This window comes from Psammomys obesus, unplaced genomic scaffold (assembly GCF_907164565.1).
Source record: "Psammomys obesus unplaced genomic scaffold, mPsaObe1.curated_primary_1811, whole genome shotgun sequence".
NCBI classification, from domain to species: domain Eukaryota; kingdom Metazoa; phylum Chordata; class Mammalia; order Rodentia; family Muridae; genus Psammomys; species Psammomys obesus.
Window position 1 is genome coordinate 11,412,491 of NW_026596234.1, and position 18,033 is coordinate 11,430,523.

General features: G+C 53.5%; 1 protein-coding gene across 1 annotated transcript in view; it reads left to right on the forward strand.

Moving 5' to 3' along the window:
• Positions 1 to 18,033, forward strand: part of Prex1 (phosphatidylinositol-3,4,5-trisphosphate dependent Rac exchange factor 1) — a 147,501-nt gene that overhangs the window by 90,725 nt on the left and 38,743 nt on the right. The window contains exons 6-10 of the mRNA XM_055596098.1: positions 2,457 to 2,618; positions 5,802 to 5,935; positions 10,734 to 10,852; positions 12,269 to 12,418; positions 14,165 to 14,312. Coding sequence (XP_055452073.1) covers positions 2,457 to 2,618; positions 5,802 to 5,935; positions 10,734 to 10,852; positions 12,269 to 12,418; positions 14,165 to 14,312 — 713 coding nt within the window. The remainder of the gene's footprint in view (positions 1 to 2,456; positions 2,619 to 5,801; positions 5,936 to 10,733; positions 10,853 to 12,268; positions 12,419 to 14,164; positions 14,313 to 18,033) is intronic.

The following is an 18,033-nucleotide window of genomic DNA, read 5'->3' on the forward strand; positions in this document are numbered from 1 at the left end:
CTTGCTTCTTCCATCTGAAGTTCAGCACATTGGGATGGTTTTCGGTGTGGTAGAGGAAGTGGCCTGATTTGATGCTGCACTAGCTGCTCGGCTGCCCTTCGACGTTGTTCAGAAGGCTTCCTTCCCTTCTGTGGGAGCGAGCAGAGAGGCTGAGAGTGAACAGACAGCGCTTGTGGGTTTCTCTCCCACTGCTCAGCTCTCTCCTGCGGCCCTCCTGGCCGGCTCCTACACGGTGTGATGTTGCCATGCAAGGGCCTGAATAGAGTTCCTGGAGGAAGCGGCCCATGCAGAGGCTCGGGGGCAGGGATGGCTCTGGTTCTTGGAACTTGATGGAGTGCAGCCAGCACTCCCTTGTGACCCGAGACACCACAGTCTGCACTTCCCCCTGCAGCCTGGCTTTTATGCTTAGTTTCTATTCTCACCTTCATTGCTGACCTCAAGGCAGAAATAGAGGTAGGGGCAGTCAGCTGGGAAAGGGAACTGAGCGTTTCTCCTTTGGTCTGAGTGCTGGGCAATCGGCTGTCCGTAAGGAGACCCCTCTGAGGAGTGGCTGCACTTCTAGCTCAGGCTGCAAAGCGTAAGGAGACAGCCGCTGTCTGTGAACAAGCTGCTGGCCAGTCCGGCCTCCTGGGACTTGGCCAGCCTGACCAAAGTGCAGCTGGTTCTTGGTTGGTCCCTTGATGTCCTGTCTGCGGACAAGCTGGTGGCCCGAGTTCAGATCCCAGCCTGTCCTCCCCGATGGCTTTGGCAGCCACAGTTTCCTCTGTTAGACAGTCCCCCTGGGGCCTGTCTCTCAAGCCTATCCAGGGGACTCTGGGGTGAGGCTGAGGCTGAGGAGGGACCGGCCTGGGCCCATTCAGTTAGTGAGCAGAACCAACCTGGTACCCAGTGCCTTAGAGGCAGGGTTCTTTGACTGTGAATACAGGGAACTGAGAAGTGCGTGGCGGCAGAGTCCGGGCTGTCTGGTTTAGGAAACTCCTCTGATGCTATCCTAATGCCCTGACTGAGGAAGGTCAGGGCCTCACCCTGGTACTGCCACCTCCGCACCGTCACCACCGCCGCTGGCCCTTAACTCTCCTCCACGCCTGTCTTAACCCAACCTAGTGAGTGGCTGGAATCTTTTGGTTGACATCAGCCAAAAGGTCAGTTGGTAGAATGCAGGGAGCCCTGGCTTCCTCCCTTAGCACTGTGGAAACTGAGCATGATGGCACACTACTTTAATCCCAGCTCTCAGGATGCAGAAGCAGGATCATGAATCTAAGGTTCTTCAACAACATAGAGATTTTGAGGCTTGCCCGGTCTACCTGAGGCCATGTCTTTAGAGAACACTGTCCTGTCTTGATAATGTCATTGCCTATGTCTGAGACAAGGCTCAGGTGCTGGCAGCTGGGTCATGGGCCAAGAACTGGCCGGATGCTTTATGCCCTCTGTCCTGTGACCTCTGAGAGAGAGGCCTGTTGTTTATTTATCTCTCAGTCCTGGGGTCTGAATGCGGGGTGAGCCTTGAGCCCATAAGGCACATGGTTACCGCTGAGTCACTCATGAGCCCCCAGAGGCATTTCCCTCTCCCCATTTCAGTAAGAAAGCTGGGCAGACGCTGTGCCTGTGGCCACCTCTGTGATCTGCCCATTTTTCCGTTCTGTCTTTTGGTCCCCTCGTGCTCCCTTCGCCCCAGTAGCCTGACATTCCTCGTGTCCTACCTCACACCCCTTGCACCTGCTCCTTCCGCTTTCTGCTGTGTTGTTCCCTCAGCGTGTCCCGGACCTTCCCTGTGGAAGCTCATACTCGGATGTCTGCTCCAATCTCCCCAGTGTTTCTTACTGCTGCCCGGTGTAATAGAGACTTGACTTTTTTCTTAGCCTTTTTGGTCTCTATCTTTTGTATTAGGCCATGATACCACCGGGCAAGGTGTTTTTGTCCGTTTTCTCGTATGTTGACTCTAACTTCAAGGACATTCGTGTGATACCCATGGGATGAATTAATGAATGAGTGGGTGAACAAGTGAATGTCGTAGTTTCTTGTCAGTGGAATGAAATATCTGACAAATCAACATAACGGAAGATGGGGTTATTACGGTTCATAGTTTTGGAGTACGGTCCACGAGGAGCAAGGACAGGCATAGCTGGTCTCTTCCGGTCTGTAGTGACAGAAGTGAATGTTGGAGCTCAGTTCTCATTCTCCCATTTTTTCAGTCTGGAAGCCCAGCCTGTGGGGTGGCACCACCCATATTTTGGGCTGGCCTACCCTGGTAATCCTTTCCAGAAACACCCTCATAGACACCCAGAGATGTATCTTCTAGGTGAGCCCAAATTTAGTTAGCTCGCTGTGAAGATACACACACGAATGAGCCGGCAGATGTGAGCTTTGCTCCCCAGCCCCTGGGCACACTGGTTCGTCATGCCTCCACCTCTGGCCAGGGCCTACCTGGACTAAATTACTCTCTTTTCCCACACTAGGAGCTGGCCAAGAGGACCCCCGGCAAGCACCCTGACCACCCCGCAGTACAGAGCGCCCTTCAGGCCATGAAGACTGTTTGCTCCAACATCAATGAGACCAAGAGGCAGATGGAGAAGCTGGAGGCCCTGGAGCAGCTGCAGTCTCACATCGAGGGCTGGGAGGTCTGTGGTCAGGCTCCAGGAGGGCCCTGGGTTGATGAAGCCTGATGCCTTCCTGGCTTGCCCTGTGCTTGCTTACAACTTTCAGAATTGATTTTCAATGAAGCATAAAATCCCAGGTTTCAGTTTTCTGTAGAAAAATGGATAGCTCAGTACCTGCCATTGAGACTCCCATTTCCTTAGCCCCTGTCACTATGGGCCACACCCCCCTCGCCTACCTGCTACCTACAGGCCTTTTTGCTTCTTAGGCCAGCATCAAGGGCAACGTTGATATATCTGTCTTTATAATTTATTTTCCTGTTAACTGTGACAAAATTCCTGACAAAAACCACGGACGGGAGGAAGGCTTCGTTCTGGCTCACAGTTGTTTTGGCTCACAGTTGGAAGGTGCAGGAGCTTTACCCAGCCGGTCATGTCACATCCACAGGAAGTAGGCAGAAATGACAGAGCTCCCCTTTTCTTTCTACTCAGTTTGGCTACCAGCTAAGGCAATGATACTACCCACATTTAAGGTCGATCTTCCCACCTCACTATACATACCCTAGAAACTTCCTCACAGCCAGAAGTCTAGAGGGTGATTCTAGACCCTGTCAGGTTGACAGTAATGACCTTTCACACCACCCCAGGTTGGAGTTCTGGTTTGACACATCCTCGCTAGGTAGGTGACTTTGGGTACCTGTTTTTAACTTCTCTGACCCTCTTCTTTACCTGCATCGGTAGGTGTTGCTTTACTGCCCTCAGGATTGTTAGTGGGGAGATAGCTCCAGAGTGTATGTAACTGACTTTCTTTATCACACTTACTTGTGTGTGTATACGTGTGCGTGTGATCACAGTGTGCCTCAGCATGTGTGCAGAGGTCAGAGGACAGCTTGTGGGAGTCACTCTTTCCTTCCATCGTGTGGGATCTGGGCATTGAACTCAGGCCATCAGGCTGGGCAGCAAGCCTTCTTACCCACTGAGCCATCTCTAGCCTGTCACCGTGAAAGTTTTCTGTGTGTCTACACAAAGACAACAGAAGGAAAACACAACAAATAGGAAAGGCCAGCTCAGCTGGAGCGAGAGATTAAGAGCGGAGATGAAAGGTTCTGGGACAGACGGCGCTGTCTGGACCCCTTCCCCACCACCCCGCCTGGCCCTGGGTGGCCCCGGATGTCTGGGATTTAATATTCTTCTCTTGTACTCCCCCACCCTAGATAGAGGACCCAGCTGCAGAGAAGACTGGGGCTTTGTTCAGAGAATAGGGGGTGACATATCCCCTGTATGTTCCTTTACTGGCTGTTTCCACCCCTCCCTCCCCTGGAGAGCCCCAGTTCCCAGACTCCCTTGCAGATGAACGTTGGGATGGGCACTGAGGTTTGGCCTCAATCAAATTGGAAGGTAGGAGAGAAAAGGTTCCCATCCAGGAGGGCCTGGTTTACTGTGGCAGTGGCAGCAGAACCCTCCGCCCTCCCTCCAGCTTCTTAGGCAGGGAGGTTCCAGTCACTGGTCCTCACCCTTGTTGGTAGGTTGGTGTGGCCGGTAAGGCAGCCAACCTGGCATCTGGCTTCTTTGTCTGTAGGGCCGGCTCATGGGGTCTGAAGCATGGACCATGTGGCCTGCCTCCCCACTGTGTCACAGGCCACTGTCCTGAGCTCCGTGCATCCTCTAGACACACACTGGCATGCATGTACTGGCTGCTATGGGGCTGTGTGTGTGTGTGTGTGTGTGTGTGTGTGTGTGTGTGTGTCTCCAAGGGGCTCACATTGCCACTTATGGGCAGTGCAGATGAGGATGTACAGGCTTGTTTCCCTGTAAGTGTGCCTTGAGCCTGTGTACCACCAGAGCCCCTGCCCAACCATGGATGCTCATCTTTCACTTGTGGAAGGAGATAAGGGAGGGAGGAGAGGGGAGAGGAACTGTCTTCAAGGGACTGACACTTCACTTGTTCCTTGGCGTGATTTGGTCACTTGGACCATGCTTGGTGCTAAAGTACTTCATTGGTCAGGCAGCCAGTGCCTGCGAAACTCACTTCCCCAAGATGACCTGAGGGGAGCGAGGATCCGGGCTACCCCAGTGGGTGCTCTGAGCTCGCCATGATTCCATCCAGCTCCTTCTCAGCTCTTGGGATCTGTGTGGCCTGCCCCTGCCCTCCCAGGACTCCGAACAGACTCACTAGGCGCTGGCTCCGAGGATTCCCTGTCTGTCCTCCTCCCTAACACCTTTCCTGATTCTCTGCTCCTCAGTGCACACTTTATGCGAGGCATCCCGACATGGGGCGCTCATCCCCCAGCCCTTGGCGATGCCCGAGGTTGTTCCCCTCTGTACCCACAGCCTCCGCTGGATCCAGCACAATCATAGCCCTGCCCTAACATGCCCAGATGGCTTCTGTTGAGCCCCTACTGTAGCCCTGGGGAAGGTCTTTAGGTGCTGGAAGTCACAGAAGGGCTGATCTTGTGGGGAAGGCTTCACGAGCCAGATTGCAAATAGAACACAGGGAAAGATAGACAGCAGGACACCCAAGCAAAACCCAACCTCCACAGGACTAGAGGCTGACCCCCTGGGCCTGCCTGCTCTTAGCCATATGAATTGTTATGTCAGCCCCCTGCTCCCTAAGTGTCTCCCGCAAAAGGACACGCAGTCCACTGATGGCACTGGCCCCCACAGCCGTCCATCAATTGTGTCGCCTCTCTGTGAGCTGAGAGATTTGCCTGTGGAGGCCGATAGGGGGTTTACAGGTGTGGAGGAAAGGGTGCCTGATTGGTTAGTATTGTCAGTTTGACAGGGTCTAGAATCACCTAGGAGACAGGTCTATCTGCTAGCCTCCAAGTATATCCAGGAAGGATTATTTAGATCCAGGCATGCCTCTAAGGGTTGTCTTAGACTGGTTGATGTGGGAAGATCCATCAGAGCTTTGTCAGGACCAGTCCCTGGTCGGGATCTTGGACTGTGCAGATGGGGAGAGCTAAACAGCAGCCACACACTGTTGGCTCTCTGCTTCCTGATTGTGGATAGAATGCGACCAGCGGCTTCCAGCTCCTGCTCCATGACTGCCCTGCATGATGGACAGTAACCTCGACCTACGAAGCTGAAATCAACCCTTTCTCCTTTGAGTTGCTTTCATCAGGGTGTTCTTCCTGTGCAGCAAGGAAAGAAACTAAGGCAAGTGTGTTCTTGGCTGCTCATTCCTGCCCTCTGTTGCCTCCCCAGGGCTCTAACCTCACCGACATCTGCACCCAGCTCCTCCTTCAGGGCACTCTGCTGAAGATCTCTGCAGGCAACATCCAGGAGAGAGCGTTCTTCCTCTTTGACAACCTGCTTGTCTACTGCAAGCGGAAATCCAGGTGAGCTGCCGGGGCTGGGCCTGGCTGCCGGGATGGTGACCTGCTGGGGCAGGCCAGTGCTGAATGCCCCTTTCTCCAGGTGACACCTCAGGCTTGTCATGTGCCTCTCAGGGCTTTGCTTTTTCTTCTGAGTAATCAGGGAGATATTCTAAATCAATGCACAGTATCAGCTGCATATGTTAATTTTTTTTTTTTTTAGTAACCACATTAAAGGAAAATAAACAGGTGAACTGGATTTTAGTCGTGAATTCAACCAAAGACACGTTATATCTAATTATATTATATGTAACTATAACTAAGTTTTAAGAAGTCATAAGGAGGTGTTTTGCCGTATGTGTTTTAACATCCAGTCTTTGAAGTGCTTCATGAATTAGCTTTAGGCTTCAGCAGGCCCCTGTCATGTTTTCCTTGCGTTCTGGAACACTGCATCATACAGCCTAGCTCTAGATGATTGTGGAAGTTCACCAGCATCCTGAGATGCCTGAATGAAGGAGGGAGGGGCCGAGGGAATGGAGGAGGAAGCTGAGGAAATGGATGAGGGACCGCTTGAGCCTGGGGGTGACTGAGGGAAGTTAGGAGGGGATAGAAGAGGGAGGTTGGAAAGGATGGTAAGGGATGAGGAATTTGTTGAGACTAGGATGAGGGAAGGAGTAGGTGAGGGTGCAGCCAAGGCTGGAGATAAAAAGAGGCATGAGAATGGATAGGGGGTGTGGGTGTGGGGGTGAGAGGTTGGGAGGTGGTTGGCTAGAGTGTGGGTTGGGGAGTTGGGGCCAGGAATAGGTGCTGAGATAGGAAGATAGACTGCGGAGGCGGGCACAAGTTTGTTTGATAGATGATGGGGTGGGGTCTGAGCATCAGGTTTGCTGGTGGCTGGGTAGATGGCTGGATGGTTCACTAATATGGAGGGTTTGAGGAGGTCAGGGCTTGGTGGGTAATGGTCAGCATGTGCATGGAAGGCAGGATTGGGTTGATGGTTGCCAAGGTCATGCTGGCGGCCATGGCTGGTTCACCAAACGCACCTTGGATGAGTGAGGGAGAGGGAGTGAAGAGGTGAGATAGGGGGAGGGAGTGAAGAGGTGGGGTAGATTCGTGGGCAGAAGACTCCTGCCCGTGGTGCTGTTGCTCATCAGGCCTTGGGCAGTCTTAGCAGTCAGTGTTCCCTGTTTAAACTCTCTTTCCTGTTGAGTTATCCTGAGAGTGAACAATAACACTCCAGAGGCTTCCCCATGCCTTCATCTGGCCAAGGCTGGAGCAGACTCCCAGCGTTGTGGCTTTGTGGCCTTAAAGATTGTTGTCTCAGAGCCTCCGGTTTTAGTTTCCTTGTTTGTTCCCAGCTCTAAGGCTGTGTGAACAAGCTGGCCGCGGGGGCGGGGGCGGTGGACATGTGTGGCCTCAGTTTCCTCTTCTGTGGCAGGGGCCACATCTGTGCTCTGTATGTTACTTCAGAGTTTGGACACTTCTCTAGCTCCACAACTTCTACCTGTGCCTCAGTTTCCTTCTTTGAATGTCTTTGAGGATGCGAAGGTAGTAAGTGCCTGGTGCATGAAGTTGGGGCTGGCTGCGGGTGCAGCTGCATGGAGCCTGCACTCACCTTTGGGTTTTGGGTGCACAGGGCCCCTCACACTGTTCGTCCTCTTTGTTCTGGGGGTTGGTCCTTCTCACCGCCGGCCTCAGTCTCCCTTTGTGTCATCTCCCAGCGTAGGCATGTTCAGCCTGCCTCTTCTGCAGGTGTTCCCCTGCCTGCCCTCTAAGGCTCTTCTCTGTTGCTGTCTCATGTCTCTTGTCCTGCTGGGACCACCCTTAGAGGCCTTCTTTGACAATCCTAAGGGTGCTGTGAGATGCCATCCTCAGCCCTTCCCTGCCCTAGCTGTTAGAGGCTTTTTCCAGAGTGCTAGGGTTTGGGAAAGAGCCTGTCCCCTCAGAACTCTGTGGACAGCTCCCAACCCATGGCTTTCTTGTCTGCCCCTTTTTTCTCTGTGTCACCTGCCCTGGGAGGAACAGCAGTGGTTTCCACTGTCTTGGCTTCTGCAGGGACTGTCTCTGGCCTTCCTATGGCCACGATAAGCTCTCTGAAGGCCACTCCCTCTTTAGTGACACAGGGAGCTGGCCCAAGGGAAAGGGCACTGGTCTCCCGAGAGGACTGGGCACGAGGCCAGTGTCCTGCCTCTAGATTAACAGCGGGAATGCTGAGTGCCCTGTGGGCAGGGTCAGGTGTTGCTGGATGGAGCCTGACTGACTGGAGTGGCGTCAGGAAATACCTGATGTGGCTAGACATCTGCTTGCTGTCTTGTCCCTGTCTGGGATGTGGGTGGAGCAGTCTGAGACAGAGAGAGTGTTCTTGTTAAGTATGACCAGCCAAGGAGGGAGGTGATGTTTTAAAAGTCGACCCTCTCAGTTACAGTAGGGGAAACTGAGGCTGAGAAGAGCTGAGTCTCATGCCCTGTTAATGCCCACTCTGTTCTGAGAAGCCAGTGTCACAGTGGTTCAAAGCCCAGGCCCCGCTGCTGCTGAGCGACCCGGTGCTGCGTTCGTGTCTGCTGTGGGCTGAAGCACGGCTGTCCTGTGGGGGAGGGGTGTATGGCTGAAACACCATTGCCCTCTGGGGTGTGCATTACGGGGTGAGCAAGACGTGTCCAGACACCACTGTGAAGTGGCTGGGCTGGTGCCAGGCTGGTGCCAGGCTGGAGGTGAGGGCTAGGGCTAGTGCTTGTCTTTATGTCCACACTCCCGTCCTAAATGTTTGTCTCCTCAGTTCTTCCTCATTGCCAGTAAGTGACATCAAAACCTCTGTCGGTTAGGGCTCTCTGAGAAACAGACCTGTCGGGATCTCTGTGTGTGCACATGGTCACCTGCGTGCTCACAGACAGACAGAAATCCACGCTCATGTACACAAGCAGATAACCGTACACACGTACACTCACGCATTCCCACGAATGTTTGTACCTGCACGCAAACACACATACACACAAGCATATCCAGCATGCACACGCTCACACATACCTGCACACGCATCCATTCCCAACACCTCAGTGTACCCGCACACCCGGATGTACACACAGAAAAGCACACATACCCACCTGTGCACACACTAGTACCATGCACACATGGAAGGAGGAAGATGAACTGTGGTTCATCCTGCGTATGAACCAACATACACCTGCTTGTAAATTTATAATAAAACAGTTCAGCCAGCCAGTGCCTGGGGAAACACACGGTCCCTCTCTCTTACAGAGACTGGCCCTCATCACAGGCCCATGGAGCCTGAGAGCCTGAGTCTGCCAGTCACACTCAGCCCTGTTGCTCCCACCCTCACCACATGACGCCGGTGTGCGGCAGGAGCCCAGGTCTCCCACAGACAGCTCCCTTCCCAGGGAGGCCTGGCCGCCTTGTGGCCCATTCCTGAGCCTGTTCTGTGCACACAGTGTCTCGTTTACCCAGTTGCAGTCCGCTTGCCTCGGGGAGAGAAGAGGGCTGGCCACAGTCCGCACTGGCTCCACTGGCTCCACTGGCTGGATCTCGGTGCTGCAGAGGGCCTTGGCTGTGACGGCTGTCTCTTTCTGTGCTCTGTACTGCCTCCCCCATCGGAAGACGAGTTCCCCGAGATTTTATGTGCTTCCCTGTGGGCCAGCATCTAGCAGAACGCCTGGCAGCCGGCAGCCAATTCCCAGCACTTGCTAAACACGTGGCCCCTCACTTGGTACCCTGTCCCTAGGAAGCCCTGGCAGGATGTTCTTTGTTTGATACCTTAATTTGTTTGGGTGACCTAACAACTGGGTATTTAAAGGTCATGTTTCTTCAGTTCTACAGGCTCAGCAAGGCTTTCTTTTCCTTTCCATTGTGTCCTGGCATGTCGGAGGTGGTTCAGGCACCCCTCTGAGGGCTATTTGTAAAAGACAGTAATCCCGTTCATGAAATACCCCCAGCTCTGTGATCTGAGCCCCTCTTAAGGCTTCACTCCCTAATTAACACCAGGGTTTACAAGTCAGAGGATGGACGTGAAGGGTACCACGTTCAGGCTGTAGCAACGGAATTCGCCTGAGTGAAGGCATGAGTCGGGGTGGGTGGGGCGATGGCTGTGTGAATGGACGGATAGCATAGTGGGTAGTTAGGTGTGTAGTTGGATTGGAAGGCAGGAGGAGGAATGAATGAGCGCATAGATGAATGGGGGCTAGTGCACAGATAGGTGCTTGATGAGATAGGTGGATGAATGAATGAGTTTGTGGGTGGATGGGTGAATGGTACTCAAGTGGGTGGGTAGATTATAGATAGATGGTTTGTCGATGGATGGATGATGGGTAGTTGGATGGGTGAATCAGTAGATAGATGATGGATCATGGGTAAATGGAGTTTGCACATGTTGGTTGGTGTGTGTGTGTGTGTGTGTGTGTGTGTGTGATGGCTGTATGGACAGTGGATGTATGGTTAGTAGGTAGGTGGATGGATGGTAAGTGGATGGATAGATGGAAGGAAGAATGAGTGGGTGGATGATTGCCTTTTATTCTGGTTTCAGTTTAGGAGGTACCATCTGTTAGAGACTAGTGGGCCCCTCCCGCTTGCTAGACCAATTTCTGTTCTTCCTGGTGGTCTCCCATGAAGTCTCCATTAACTGAAGAGTTGATCTGTGAGGTCAATAAAGCTATTAACCCATTTTCCGTGACCAGCAGAGAAGACCCACATCGCCTGTCCAGTGTCAGACACCCCAGGTTCCTTACCCTAGCTCCGAGCCCCTCTGTGTCCCTGGGCTCCCCTCAGGGTTGCTGCCCCCCTGTAGGGAATGCTGATGCTCACTGTCTTTCAGGGTCACCGGGAGCAAGAAATCTACCAAGAGGACCAAGTCCATCAATGGCTCCCTGTATATCTTCAGGGGTCGGATCAACACTGAAGTCATGGAAGTGGAGAATGTGGAAGATGGCACAGGTGGGCCATCTCTGCTGACCCTCTCCCCGTCTGCCCTGGCGTGCCCGTGGCGAGTGTAACGGTTCTTGTGTTGCTGAATGGGATTTTAAAGTACAGCCGAGGGGCTGAGCACTCAGAACGGTCCAACCCAACACGCCAAGTGACTGCTGTCTACAATAATTTCACTTTATTCTTATTTTATATGTATGGATGTTTTGCCTGCCTGTATGTGTGTGTGCACCATGTGTGTGCAGAGCCCGTGGAGGCCAGAGGAAGGCGTTGGATGCACTGGAACTGGAGTTACAGACAGCTGAGAGCTACCATGTGGTTGCTAGGAATTGAACCCCGGTCCTCTGGAAGAGCAGCCAGTGCTCTTAACTGCTGAGCCATCGCTCCAGCCCCTTATAATGCAATCCTTTTTTTTTTTTTCTCCTTTCTGCTTAAAAATATTTTTGCCATGTTGGGTATGGTGGTGTACACTTTTAATCGCAGAGCTTGAGAAGTAGAAGTAGGTTGAGATTTCTGTGAGATCAAGACTCGTCTGGTTTACAGAGTGAGTTCCAGGCCAGTCAGAACTCTATAGTGAGACACTGTCTAAAAAGAAAACTACTGCCCCAGTTTCCCTTACCTCTCACTCTTAGACTCAGGTATATTAAAGTGGCTTTAGATGCATGTGGCTCTGTGTACATGCTTTTCAACAAATAATAAATATTTAATTTATTTTATGTGCATTAGTATAAGGTGTCAGATCCCTTGGAACTGGAGTTAGAGACAGTTGTGAGCTGCCATGTGGGTGCTGGGAATTGAAGAACCACTGAGCCATCTCTCCAGCCCCATGTCCATTCTTTTTATACATACGCCCTGTCTGTATGCTACATCACTCTGTGCTCAGTGTGCTGACCCCAGGACACACCCATGCCTCACGAAGCTCTGGGCAGTTCCTGTGGCTGGAGAGCATTTACTGTATGAACAATCCACAGGCAGGTGGCCACGCTTAGGGCCGTTTCTGACATTCTCTGCTGGGACCAGCCACATCTCGGTAGATGTTCCGTGAGCCTGTCTGGGGAAGGTTCTGATGTGGTTTTGAGCCATGACACGCCTGTAGGCCCCTCTTTAGATTCAGGGTGTGGCGGGATCCCATATTCCCTGTTCGTCTTCAGAGAGGGCTGCCTCCCAGAGCTCTGGCCAAGTGTCTTCTCCTGCCATCACTACAGTTGAGCCTACATAAGAGGTCAGGGCACCTGTGTCACTGCTGTGTTGGGATGGGTGTGTGCAAGGCTCCATTGCCCATGACAGAGTAGCCAGGAGGGAGCACTTGCTGGGGTGAAGGTTTAGGTTCCCAAGCCTGGCCCTGACGGTGCTCGCCATTTTGTGGGCTCTTGAGAGTTGCATAGCTATCAGTGTACTGACCCGTGTTTTCGTACTGCTTCCTACCAGCCGATTACCACAGCAACGGCTACACGGTCACCAATGGCTGGAAGATTCACAACACGGCCAAGAACAAGTGGTTTGTGTGTATGGCCAAGACGGCGGAGGAGAAACAGAAGTGGCTGGACGCCCTGATCCGAGAGCGGGAACAGCGCGAGAGTGGGTGCCTGGATGGGCCCTGGGCTGCTGAGGAGGGCAGGGGGTGGGGCGAGGGCCTAACAGGGGACGGCTGTGGCTAGGGCTGGGACCTGTGTCCCTTGTAGAGGGGTTGGAGGTAGCAGGTGTTTTGATGGGTGGGGACCTCTGTGACTATATTGGGACCTGGTGGGACCAGTCAGTTGTGCCATAGTCCCCAGGTGGCTTACTGGTCATCCCCTTGCATGTAGACGGCAGCATGTTCTTTTCCCTGCTGCTCAGGTGCTTGCCCAAGCTTTGGTTTGCTTGTCCCTGAGTGGGAATGTGGGGGAGGGTCCTCAGGGTGCCCGTCAGGCTTGGTGGAGAGCTGCTCAGGACACAGTCACCATGGTGGTTCACAAAAAGACAGCTCAGGGTTTCAGCTGAGAGACCAGGGACGGGTGGGCTCTGAGCTGTGTCTGTGCCCTGAGCCACTGTACAGAGCACACCAGGCTGGGGACTTGAGGGCCTGGGTGTGCTTGGGACAAGTTACTTCAGTGACCCGAGCCTCGGTGAACTCCTGCTGCAGATACGGTGACTCCGCTGCCCAAGGCCTTGGATTTGGCCATCCTTGCAAACTGGGCTTCAGTTTCCCTCAAAATACATCCTACTGGCCCGAAATCCTAGCTGGTACATGCATCGTAGACTCCTCACATTTACCATGGTGCCATCACCCTCTGAGCCTGTCTTGCTCCGCTTCTAAGCCCATGTAGCAGGCTCTCCACTCACCCCGTGCTGAACCACACTCCATGGTACCACGCCTGAACCCCTCCTTGCTGCTCTCCCCTCAGGAGGCCATCATGGTCCTGCAAGCCTGCCCTCTACATACATGGTCCGGGCCACCTGCCTCTGTCTCCCCCACCACACCACCCAAGTCACTGTTTGTCCCCAGCAGGGTCTCTGCCCGTTTTCTAGAGAAACAGGCCTTTAGGTAGCACTTCACCACCGTGGATATCAAGTCAGAATGTAATAAAATGACGGGTCAGATAAGCTCCTGGCTTTGGCCTTTGGATGGGCAACCCACTGAAACTCCTCAGGGCTGGGGCGGGGGCAGAACTGGGGTAGGGGCAGGGAGTTGGCCTGACTGGGTGGGACTGATCTGTACTTTTGTGGTTAGAATCAAGAGCTGTGGTTAGTGCTGGGTATGTGTCATTAAGAGGTGTGTATGGTCTAAGGGAGCCTCGTCTTAGAAGCAAATGCTGTCTAAAGTTCAACCTCAGGGTTGGGCTCACACTGTGGTCAGAGCCCAGATCAGGGTCTGGAGCCAAGCATCTTGGGGCAAAGTCTTGGTCTGACCTGCTCTGTTCAGGCAACATGCCTTCTTCCCTGGGCCTCAGCTTCTCATTTATAAAATGGGAATAATTACAGCTCTTTTTCTGAGAAGCATGGGGCATGAATCTGGGGCTGTTATTGTCTAGATAGGGTTGGGGTCAGAGAGAACACGTGAGTGAGAACCAACGGGTGGGACCCAGTGTACATGGCATGGCCGTGCCAAGCCGTGTGTGTGTGCAGTGTGGAGGGACAGGACAAGGCTCTGGAGCTTGCCTCTGAATCGAGGGGACCACCAGTTACCCCAGGACTTAGCCTCTGTGGGTCCCCACCCAGTCCTTTTGAGGAGTCCCTGGCAAGGGTGTGTGGCATTGGCCATGCCAGGGTGAAGGTGGGGGGCATGAATGCCAGAAGCCCCAGACTGCCTCCTGTAGCCGCGTGGCAATCATGTCCCCAATGCAGGCCTGAAGCTGGGCATGGAGCGTGATGCATACGTCATGATTGCGGAGAAGGGGGAGAAGCTGTACCACATGATGATGACCAAGAAGGTGAACTTGATCAAAGACCGCCGGCGGAAGCTGAGCACTGTGCCCAAGTGCTTCCTCGGCAAGTGAGTGGCTTCCGTAGCCTGGTCCCAGAGGGCCACCCCACATCTGCTTTGCCCCGTCCTGCCCCCCCCCCTCTCTCTCTCTTCTGGGACCTGCTCGCATAGCCTCTTGATGCCCCTCAGGCCTGTGGAGCAGGCCCAGATGAGGGTCAGGGCTGGCAGGGTTTGTCTGCCATAGGTATGTCCTCCGAGTTTGCCTCTGAGCCACTGTGTAACCTGCTTCCTGTAAGGGAGGACGTGATAGGAGCTGAGACTCTGGGCTTCCTGCACCCTGCCCGTCTCTGTTCTGTTCCACCATGGCCAAGGCAGAGGAGCCTAGGACTGTGCTCAGAAGACGAGGGAGATGAGACAGGGTGGGTCTGAGGCGGGCTGGAGCTCGTGGCCAGCACAGTATGGAGGAGGCTGGAGATATTCCCAGAAAGACTGGGAATACTATATTGGAGGCCAATGTGTGGGGCAGGCATTTAGATGGCATGGCTTTTCAGTCAGGAGACCTGCCCTGTGGGCCACACCGTGTGAGTAGAAGAATCTGGGCCAGTAGTGTTGGGCAGGGGCCATGCTGAGGCCTCTGTGGCCAGTGGCCAGAGAGGTGGGTGCCCCTGGGTAGGTGATGACATGGTGGAGAAGGTAGAGGGCAGAAGCCAGAATGTCAGGAACCTGGTTTTAGATGTTTGTAGCACAAAGCCTTCCTGGTATCCATGTCCACCATGGGGCTTGATTGCCCGTTGGAGCCTGTGGAGTTAGGAGATAGCCCAGGATAGGCCCCGAGGCCTAGTGTTAAAGAGTCCAGGGATGGGTTCGGGGTGGGGGGAACCAGGATTTTCGGCCTGTTCTATTCATTGTCCTTGGGGGTCAGCTGTACTGGTTCTGCTTCCCTGAGGCTCTGTGGAAAGGAGAGATCTGGGCCCCGGAGTCCTGTGGGAGTTAGCTAGAGAGGCTGGAAAGGCCCCTGGCTGTTTCCATTGCCAATCCCCAATTCCACTGCAAAGGCCTTTTCTCTAGAAGCGCTCCCCCCTTTCTGCCTGGGGTAGGGTGTGTGGTACCAGAGAGCCTTCCTGCCAGCCCATCGGATGGGATAACCTGTCTGTGATTAAGACTTCTGAGGCCCGGCTCCTCAGGAAGGATTAGAGATTTCGCTTGTTGCCCATTTGAACCCCAGCCAGCAGCGCAGCTCATGTAAGCACGGGGCCCACAGGGCCTGACTTCCCGTTAAGAGAACATGTTTCTTCAGGCTTGGCTTTCCTCTGCACCTGCCTGGGCTTCCAACACTCCTTCCCCGCCAGTGCGCAGCTCCAGGAGAGGAGACCCAGGTCCCTTCTGTAAGAAGAATAGGTGGCTGGGACCCAGGTCCCTCTAGCCCTTAATCCAGTCTATGGCATCCACATTTGGGCCGTGGCTCTCACACAACACCACGAGGCAGGTCCCTGCCATTGTCCCCATGTTGAGGGTGAAGAAACTGAGGCCCAGAGAGAAAAGGGTTCTGTGCAGAGTCACACTGCCACAGTGTGGAGGCAGGGTTTGTACCCAGGACAGACTGTGTGACTCCAGACTGGTGTTCTCTCACTGCCTCAGTGCTTGCTTCATTGAAGCATTTTCAGGGTTCCTCAGTCATTGCTTTCCCCTCGCCTGTCTGCTACTGGACTGGCGCTCCCCAGTTGCCGAGTGTCTTGTTTATCTTCATAACATCTTAAGGCCAGGCTTTGAGCCAGACTGGGACCCCTGTGTGTTACTTCCGCACCTTCTTGCTCGATGGCTTTGGATACTCGGTTAATGTCCCTGGGTCTCAGTTAATGATAATTGAGGAAAAAGAAAGGCTGGAGGACCCAATGGGAACGCAGTGGCCGTCAGCAAGGTGCTGGCCAGAGCCCTGGGCCATGCTTGTGTCATCATATGATGGGGACAGGTGTGAAGAAGTGACCAGTTTGTGCCCCACTCAGAAACAGATTTCACATTTCAGCAATAAAATCTGTGCACTGTGGGAGAGCATCTTTCTTTCTCTCCTTCTTTCTTTCTCTATGTCTCTCTGTGTGTGTGTGTGTGTGTGTTTATTTCTGTGTATCTATGTACCTGCCTTCCAGCATCCTCAGATTAGCCAGAAAGACAAAAATTAGTTCCTTCCTTCCTTCCTTCCTTCCTTCCTTCCTTCCTTCCTTCCTTCCTTCCTTCCTTCCTTCCTTCCTTCCTCTTGCTAACAGGCAGTAGGAAACTGAAGAGACCAACTTCCTGCCCAAAGGGAAATGACTGTTCCTACAGGAAGTGGTCAGTAGACAAGTAGACAGATTAAAGAAGGAACCCATTGGGCCGGTGAACACTGCAAGGCAATTGTAGGATGCTGTGAAGGGGAGAGTTGTGAAGGTGATTCAGCCAGGGTGGGTAAGATCAATCTCTTAGCAGAGGTTACCTTTTAACCGAGATCTGAGTGACAATCAGTGTCAGTCACAAGAAGACCCGAGGCACAGCATGCCTGGGTAGGGCATGGCAGATGCAAGGGTCCGGTGGCTTGTGTGAACTGTGGCACTGGAGTGGTGGGAGTTCTGAGTCGGCACAGCCCAGGAACTAGCAGGGCTGCATCTGGCAGCGCTGGGTCAGGAGTCAGGCTTTCGGTGCTCAGGGAGGCTCAGTAGGTGAGAGATGGGTTGTGAGAGCTCGGGATCACTCAGGACAAGGTATACCAGTTAGGCAGTTTGGGAAGGTTTCCTGGAAGGAGAAAGCATTGGCTGCCACCCTTGACAGTGGTTAGAGGCCTTGCTATTAACATCTACACATCGGGAGTTCCTAGGGAGGCGGCTTTGCTGCAGCAACTCCTGTGTGTACAGCTGCGTGCAACAGAGAGCAAACTGGGTACAGCGACACGTACCTGCAATCCTGGCGCTCATGAGGCTGAGGTATGAGCAGGAAGTGTTCAAGGTAGGCCTGGGCGACAAGGCACGAACCTGTCTCAGAAAGTAACTAGTCAACCACAGAAGAGCCATAGACTTGTGAGGATCTGGGAGATGGATCAACTTTGGGCTCCAGGCACTGGCAGCCTTGGCCTATGCAGGAGACAGGCAGAAAGGTGTTTGTTCTGGGAGCTTTGTGGCACATGGGGCCTCCCATCAGATGGCTCTCATTAAAGAAGGGCAGAGCTGTGCCCAGGTGTCCTCTGTGCCCAGCCTTGGCCTTGACCTGCAGCAGATGGAACAGTGTTCATCCAGCAGGAAAGAGGGAGAACGGAAGCTGGCGCAGCCTAGCTGTCAGTGGGCTCCACCATGTGATCCCAGCTTTTCTCAGTGCCTCCCACTGCTGTGGGAACGTCTGTCTGGAAGCCTGGGACCACCCCTCCTCCATCCAAAGACCCTGATGGTCCAGTACAAGAAGAAGCCTGGGGTCAGGGTTCAGAAAATACCATCTTAGACAACAGCATTTAACAGCCGAGAGCTTGGTAGGAAATAGCAGGTTTCTTTCTCTCTCTTGTAGAGTTGGATCCACAGGGTTGTGGTGGGATCTTTGAACAATGGCCTCAGCTTTGACTGGCTTGGCACACTACCCGCCTGGCCAGCATCCCTTTTTCAGAGTTCGAGGTTCCTGCGTAAGAAGAGCTTAACTTTATCTGGCTTCCCTCCTGAGTCCCAGCTTAAAGTTTCACAGGATTAAGAAGTCCACCCACTAATTCCAGATGTCCCTAGGCAAACCAGTTGCCAGCTGCATCCTGTTGAGCTGCGTCCAGCTGCATCTTGTCCCCCCA